This window comes from Athene cunicularia (assembly GCF_003259725.1).
Source record: "Athene cunicularia isolate RWA chromosome 18 unlocalized genomic scaffold, athCun1 chr18_part1, whole genome shotgun sequence".
Taxonomy (NCBI): Eukaryota; Metazoa; Chordata; class Aves; order Strigiformes; family Strigidae; genus Athene; species Athene cunicularia.
In genome coordinates, this window is record NW_020799123.1 from 5,337,746 (window position 1) to 5,345,591 (window position 7,846).

The window sequence follows — 7,846 nt, forward strand, 5'->3', positions numbered from 1 at the left end:
CTGGACACGTGTCCCATGCTTTTGCCGCAGGCTTAATGGTGCCGTGATCAAAGGCTTCGAGGAGGACGTCGGGACCAAGATTTCTTTCTACGGCTTCACGGTGAACACCATGAAGAACTCCCTCATTGCCTATGAGGAGTACGGCTTCACCCAGATACCCCAGGCCAAGGTGAGACCCCGAGGGCTTGCTGAAAAGGTGACCCCAAATTGTCCTTTGAGGCTGGGTTTGCCCCCAACTTCTCCCCATCTCAGGAGCCCTCAGGCTTCTCTGCGCTGGTGTGAGCAGTTCCCCAAAGCTCCCCCCCCAAGTGCCATGTCTGTGTCCCCACGGCAGGACTTGAGGTACATCTTCATCCCCTCGGATTTCCGTGACTACGTCATGCTGAAGTCAGCCATCCAGGGCAGCTCAGTCCCCGAGGGCTCAGACAAGGGGGACGAGTGAGTAGCACCCCAAAATTCCCCCAGCGCCTTTGGTGATGCACTAGAGGGCATGTGGCTTGCCTGCCCTCACTCCACATCTGTCCCTGGTGGGATAAACCCCAAGTAGCTCCAGGACTCCCATGACGCGAATTCTGCCCTTCTCCTCACCCCTCTGCAGCCCACAGAAGTATTTTGGACCAGAGGCATCTGCAGAGAAGTTCAAGCTGCTGCACCCAGATTTCTTGCAGTACCTGACATCGAGGTGAGAATGACAAGGACCATGTCTGCTGCCCAGCTCTGCTCCAGGCTGGGCTCAGACCACCTGTGTCCTGCCATTGCTCTTTCCAGTACAGACCAGTGGCTGCCCAGCATCAAAGTGCAGTCCCAGTCCTCCCCAGGCACTGGAACTCCCTCTGCAGACAAGGCAGAGGTATCTCTCACCTGCTGTTCCTATTCACTGCAGCACCTTGCCTCCCATTTCCCAAAATAAATTAAATTTTAACCTAGCCTAACAGGAACAAAGGTAAGGCCCAAAGGGATTGTCTTTTCAACTTTTCATGAAAGCTGGTCCTGGACTGGGGTGATTTCAAACAGTGGTGAGGTGCCTTTTAGCAACCTGAAGCAAATGAGCTGAACCGCAGTAGCAGCCATTGGAGAATCCACGTTTCACTTGGTGCTCCTGCCTTACCAGGCTCTGGCATCACCAAGCACACGGTGGGGTCTGGACAGGCGCTGGGTGCTGCTGGGTCTGGCGCTGGGGGCTGTGGTGCTGTGCCAGCCGTGAGCCCCCCCCAACCCACTGTGCCACCGGCAGGTTCCTGCGGTCGGAGCTGCTGAACACGCAGTACGGGTCGCTCTACATGCCCAGCACCGGCGCCCTCATGCTCCTCACTGCACTCCACACCTGCGACCAGGTAGGAGGCCGCAGGGCCACCTTCCCTCCGGGGATGAGGGCATCCTCCCCCTTTGGCTGCTGTAAGGCTCCTGGTGGAGACCAGCGTGGCCGGTGGCTGTCCTGCATGTGCCACCCCCCGTACCCAAGGTGGAGCCCTGACCCTGTCCTTTGTCTGTCTGTCCCACCTCCCTCCCTGCAGGTCAGCGCCTACGGGTTCATCACTGCCAACTACGAGCAGTTCTCAGACCACTACTACGAGTTGGAGAAGAAACCACTGGTGTTTTATGCCAACCATGACATGATGCTGGAGGCAGCACTGTGGAGGAGCCTGCACCGAGCAGGGATCATGACCCTCTACCAGCGGTGAGGCCGGGCTGTTGCCCACGGGGGCAAGTCCAAGGACTCCTGTGGCTCTTCTCCTCTTTCCTGAAGGCCACCTTCTCCTTCCCGAGGGCTCTCCCCAGCTGGCCAGCCCAAGGAGCAGACCCACTGCACTGCAGCTGGCGGTGGTGTGATGGTAAGGGGTGAGCCAAAGCTGGTAGAGAAATGCTGCATTTCCTCGAGGATCTCCGGCAATGTTTCATGGCTCAGTGTGATTGAACATGGCCTTTGGGGCACCAAGAAGCACCACGGCATGTGGCTGTGACCTCCCGGCCCCACAAACGTGGCTGTGGGGCAGCAGTGGCTGCTGTGAAGCACTGGAGGGGCTGGGTGATGCTGGAGCTGTGTACATGTGGCAGCCTCTGGCTGGAAAACGCCCTTCACCTTGTTGTCACCCACCAGTGCCAACGCTCAGTACCATGCTGGGAGCACAGCAGGCACGGTGAACCCTTGGGCTGGAGACTACATCACCCAGCTAGCAGGAGGGGGCTGTGCTTGGAGAACACCTCCCTCCCTCACTGCAGAAAGCCCAAACTCCAGCCAGCTCTGGGTTGGCGTGTGCCGCTTCCAGAAGGATCCGTTTGCCTCCAGGATCAGTGAGAAAGACAGCAGCTTGCTGCCCTCCCCCATGACTCTCTGTCATGATGTTTTCACAGAATCACAGAATCATTCAGGTTGGAAAAGCCCCTTGGGATCATCGAGTCCAACCCTCACCCCTACTCTACACAGTTCTCCCCTACCCCACATCCCCCCACAGCTCATCCAAACGACCCTTAAACACCCCCAGGGATGGTGACTCCACCCCTCCCTGGGCAGCCTATTCCACACTCTGACCACTCTTTCTGGGAAAATTTTCCTAATGTCCAGCCTAAACCTCCCCTGTTGCAGTTTAAAGCCGCTCCCTCTTGTTCTGTCACTAATCCCCTGTGAGAAGAGACCAGCACCAACCTCTCTGCAATGTCCTTTCAGGTCGTTGTAGAGAGTGATGAGGTCTCCCCTCAGCCTTCTCCTCCTCAAACTGAACCGTCCCAGCTCCCTCAGTCACTCCTCACAGGATTTATTCTCCAGGCCCTTCACCCGCTTCGTTGCCCTCCTCTGCACTCACTCCAGCACCTCGAGAGCTCTCTGGTATTGAGGTGCTCAAACCTGGACACAACAGTCCAGGTGTGGCCTCACCAAGTGCAGAGTAGAGAGGGAATATCACCTCCCCACTTCTGCTGGTCACACTGTTTTCAAACAAGGAAGATCTTAAAAGGCATCAGCTAAGAGTAGGGTTACTGCAGCTCAGCAGGGGTGTCAGAAGTGTGAGCGGCCTCTGAGCATCCTGGAGATGAGAGTGCTGCAGTGCCTGTGTGTGGTCATGGGTTGGTTGGGTTTTTCTTGCATGGAGACCATGTCCTGTGCATGCTTTGGGAAGGCAACCCCATGCCAGGTGGGTCAGCAACCTGCCAGCTCCTGGGGGACTCTTAAGTGATCATCAGTCTTTTTTTTCCTCCCCCAAAAAATCCAAGGGAGGTGAAGGTCTTGAACCCCTCAGCTGCCCCCTGTAAGCCAGCACTGCTCTGGAACACCCACTGGGGAGGCTGCTGCAGCTGGTGGCAGCCAGAGAGTTGATCCGGCACAACAGTGTAATCAGAGACACCTTCCCACTTTGTGTAATTACATAAATGTTGAATGATCGTTTTCTTTTATGCCCGTTTCTGTTGTTTTGTTGAACTGGGCGGGGACGAGACCCCCTACCTCCTGCAGCAGAGGAGCTGTAGCACACAGCAGTAAGACTCCCACTGGGAAACAGCCCCAGAGGGATGGGATGGGAGGAGGGTTAAACCGAGGAGACCTGGGCTGCAGCTGGGGAGCAGCTCTGAGCGCAGCCTTGTTCCACCTGGGATGACATTTGGTGAACGTCAGATGGGGAGGAGCAATTTACTGCGGAGACAAGATACCCCGGCCATGGGCCAGGGAACCTCCAACTCCCTCAAGCTCACAGCAGGCTCCTCCTAGCATTACAAAAGGTTGGTCTGTAAACCCGTTCTGTTCCAGATGTAATCTCCAGCATGGAGCCCATCATGTGTTCCAGGTCTCAAATTAACATTTGTTTGCATCAGATCCACCTTACAATGGTACAAGGCAGCCTGTTAGGCCTGTTTTTTATTCACATGCGCTCAGCAAAATCTCTTTCATGACAAGAACAATCCTGATCCTCACATCACCTGACCAAAACAGCACCAAAACCTCCTCTAACCAGCTCTGGCCGAGCCTCAGCACAGCCCACACAGGTGACCTTGAACATGTCAGTCAGCAGCACCTCGACACAGAGGGCAAAAGGAAAAGGATTTAAAACCGAGTGCTGTCACAGGGCGGCATCCTGCCAGGAATCCCATCCAGCTCCTGGGCAGAGCTGTTTGTGCCCATCGGGCACTACCACGCCCACCCTCCATTCGTTTCAAAAAGGGAGGTTTTCTAGCCTTGGTGGAGCCCAGCCCTGCAGTTAAACACACTCCATTTCAAGGGCTTATCAGACAAGGAACCTGATGGTTGCAATACTACCTCTCTCTTCTCCCTTTGAACTTTTAAGTTGACCACAAGAACCTTCTCTGGCACCGGTCCTAGCTTAGCCATAAGCAGTTTTGTCAGTCACCATGAATTGCTTTTCTTCAGCTTTCAGTCTCTGCAGACACTGAAGTCTTTAGGTATCAGGGAGGAGCAGGTTTTGCTATGAAGGGTAAGCTCACAACTGCCTGCATTTCAGAAAGTGTTTTAACCCCAAATCCTTTCTACCTGCTCAAAATAATTTCTGTTCAAATAGATAACTTCTACAAAACTAACAAAAAAAACCCAACTTCAACTCCCAATATTTTACATAAATTATTTTATTCTGGAACAGAAGACTGCAGGGAACCACTTTTTCCTCCAGCCAGCTGTAGACCAGGTCCTAAAAAAAAAAAAGACAGTGTCAGAGCAAAGCAACTGTCAGCTGAAAAGTTCTTGATTTGTACTATTTAAACAAGAGTACAGGTCTCAAGAGACAAACTCTTGCTTCCCACAAGCCACTGGCACTAGTACCCACATCCTCTTTGGTTTTACTGGAACTTACCCAGGATGCAGCTGCAGCTGCAGCCACCACCGAGCAGCGAGGAGGAGCCTACGGTTACACACATGTGGCCACTTTACAGGGTTGCAAATGGCCCATGGGTGGCTATTCGCAAGACTCATTCCCAAACAATCTTCCTTGGCTTCTAGAGTTGGGAAGACACCACAAAGCAACACTGTAACTGCTTTCCTAAAAAAGTCGGTTCTGAAACAATTCCTGCCCCCCTCTATTCTCAAAGCACCGAGCAGCTTTCACTTTTCCTATTTATCATCAGGCTGCCCCTTCACTTTTTTCGCTTTATTCCTTGGAAGCCAAAAGCCCCACGTGCTCTCCCCAGTGACTGGAACACAGCAGTACTGACAGAGCAACGCATCTGGCTGCTGCTTTGTAGTACCACTTCCTCCCCTTCTGCATACCAACCTTGATTTCTTAAGAAGTCCACTGTCATCAAGTTTGCCAGTTCAGCCTGTCAGCGAATGTTTATTGATCTTCTGCAAACAAATACAAATCCTGTTAAATAAAGCATGAAATTATTTAGCAGAATGCAGCTGTCAGCTAACTCGAGACAAAGTGCTGCTGCAGCCTGTGTATTCAATGACTGTATATCAGGTCAGATAAAAAGGCATTTTGTATCTGCCCTTCAACCTGCAGCTGTGCCTCACTGTTTGGATCAGCAACTTAAAAGCTCTTTACAGATCTAAATGGTACTATGACAAGAGCAGGCAGCACTTACAGCCCCTGTATCTGGGCTCTGGAGAGCTGGTGGCCACACAGCCAGTGGCACTGGGCTTGTGCTCCAGTCACTCATTGCAAGGGCAGGAGGAAAGGGGAGACATTGCTTCTGCCCTCCTGGTGCCACTTGTGTCACCAGAGTCTTTGCAAGGCACAGGAGACCCGCTAAGGGCAATATATAAGCCTCAGTGTACAGTTGTACCTCACAGCTGAGTTGTCAGACAGGGATAACAGCACATCACAGGCTCAGTTTCTCTCCTGCTCTTGGCTATATAAACTCAAGTTCTACAAAATTACATACAGCAAAGACACCCAGATGCCAACATGCTGATGACCAGCGTTCTTCCTGATTACGTATTTTTCCTGGTAAGCATTCAAAGACTAGATATTCTGCTCAGCAGATGAGTCATGCAGCATACAGATCTGACATATAATTAATAAATTAAAAATGAACAGCATGCAATACTTAAGCATTCTCTTACCAGCTTGAAGCCCAGCTCAGCAGCTGCCCTCTTGCCAAAGCTGTCTTCAGGCAACAGTACAACCCCAGAATCTGCAGGACAACTTCCTCCAAAATACAAGTTGTATTGAACACTGTTAGCAACAAATAAAGTTAGTCCTCCACTCATTTCTTCTCCACCCCTTCTGAAAAAAACAGCACTGGAACACAGAGCAAGAATGAGACAGGAAGTTTTCAATTCAGAGGCAGGCAAATTTGTCTCACAAACTTAGCACAGCAGAAACCTGTCCCTTGGGGACAAAGAGTCATGTCTGCGTGTGAGTTGTCTCACTAAAAGACAAGAAACTTTGGGAGGTGGATGCTATTTAAATCCTTGCTTACAAAAAACCCACCAGCTTTTGAACCCTTTTTAGCCGTTTGAAGCAGACACCCTCCTCATCATCATACAGAAACATCTCAGTCCAACTCCCTCCTTGCACACAAGAATAATCCATTCATCCAGGATGTAAATTGTCTATAGGCTTATCTTGAGAAATGCATTCAAACAGACCTAAAACAAACACCTCCCTTCTGGGGAAGGATTCAGGGTGTGTCTTTTCTAGGATGACCCTGTGGTGTACATGAACTGCACCTCCCCACCCTCAGCAACCTGATCCAAGTTTGCAATTGCCCCAGTGCACCTCCAGCAGGCAAACAGAACAATTATTCTTTCACTAGGTCTATTTCTGTGACAAATACAGTTATGAGATGGGCTGTGTCAAGTGTCTCCATAATGGGCTGTCATCCAATCCCTCCAACTTCTAATCCTGCTCATCTCTGACCATGCTGACAAGCAGGTACTCTTCTGGGCACCAACAACAGTAAATTTCCCATTCATTTTGTGCTGCCTTTCAACTTGTGCTCCATGGCAGCAAAGGGCTGCACACTCAGGTGGCAGCTGCAACAAAGCTACAGCCTTGATTGGCTTAATTACATTAATCAAGCCATTAGGCTTTTATATTTCCTCCCAGTAACCTCAGGAGGGTATCATCTGACACAGCAGAATGACTTTTATTTCCACAGCTCAGTAAGAGGTGACAAAACTAGACTATGACAAGAGAGATGCTGTTGTTTCTCACCACTGTGCAGCTGGTGCAGGTTTCCTGTCAGTCTGGTGAAGTAATCGGCTTCCCCTGGCAGGTGAGTGTTTTCACCCTCATTTGACACCACGCCGTGCCCTGAAACAGAAAGAGGACAGAGTGTCAGTTCACGTAACAGATTCTTCTTTTACCTTTGTGTCTTTAGTGCTGAGCCTCAGAGTTGTGCTTCCACAGGGGAAAGATCCAATTTCAGACAGGGATAACCTTATCATCACTAGCTCAGCTTCCAGAGCAGCCAAGCCTGGGCCAGGCGGAGCCATCCCTACAACTGAAGGTTGTTCCTGCCTCCGGGGCCAGCGTGCTCCTCACCCGGGCAGTAACGGCACCCGCGGGGCAGGACTCGCCCCACGGACCTGTCTCTGCGTGGGTACTCGCTCGAGGGGACGGGTAATGCGGGCTCAGCCCGGCAGAGCGCTCGGAGAAGCCCCGGCACCGCGGTGATGGCAACGCTCAGGCTGAGCTACGGCAGCTGCTCTATTAAACACCCTCCCCCTGGTGCTTCTGGGGAAGAACGGCTACAAGCCCAGACGAAACCAGGCCAGGCCGTGCTGCCAGGCGCACCCCCCGCACGGAGAGGGCCGCAGCCCCGTCCAGGCGGCGCGCAGGAACCTCGGGGCCCGGCGCGGCCCGGCCCTGCCTCCCGCCATGGCGGAAGGGGGCAATATTACGTCCCTACAGGCAGATATCGAGGACTCGCCGCGGCGCGCAGGAGCTGTCTCTTATACACA

General features: G+C 52.3%; 1 protein-coding gene, 1 long non-coding RNA gene and 1 other non-coding gene across 4 annotated transcripts in view; 1 reads left to right on the top strand and 2 right to left on the bottom strand.

Annotated features, from left to right (window-relative positions):
- The window catches only part of ST6GALNAC2 (ST6 N-acetylgalactosaminide alpha-2,6-sialyltransferase 2), a 7,843-nt gene extending 5,403 nt beyond the window's left edge, over positions 1-2,440 (top strand). The window contains exons 2-6 of the mRNA XM_026861272.1: positions 22-169; positions 335-438; positions 599-682; positions 1,235-1,334; positions 1,515-2,440. Of these exons, the coding sequence (XP_026717073.1) occupies positions 22-169; positions 335-438; positions 599-682; positions 1,235-1,334; positions 1,515-1,682 (604 nt within the window). The 3' untranslated portion in view covers positions 1,683-2,440. The remainder of the gene's footprint in view (positions 1-21; positions 170-334; positions 439-598; positions 683-1,234; positions 1,335-1,514) is intronic.
- A 751-nt stretch (positions 2,441-3,191) lies between these two features.
- LOC113486706 lies at positions 3,192-7,196 on the bottom strand. 2 transcript variants are annotated; one of them, XR_003399640.1, is made up of 5 exons: positions 7,098-7,196; positions 6,002-6,164; positions 5,208-5,297; positions 4,791-4,932; positions 3,192-4,628 (listed from the first exon to the last, which is right to left on the bottom strand). It is a non-coding gene; the product is annotated as an uncharacterized LOC113486706 (long non-coding RNA). The 2 variants fall into 2 exon arrangements; XR_003399639.1 differs by having other exon boundaries at positions 4,549-4,628; positions 5,208-5,278.
- Positions 7,197-7,265: 69 nt separating this feature from the next.
- LOC113487007 lies at positions 7,266-7,341 on the bottom strand. Its single transcript, XR_003399697.1, has one exon. It is a non-coding gene; the product is annotated as a small nucleolar RNA R38 (small nucleolar RNA).
- Positions 7,342-7,846: the final 505 nt, after the last annotated feature.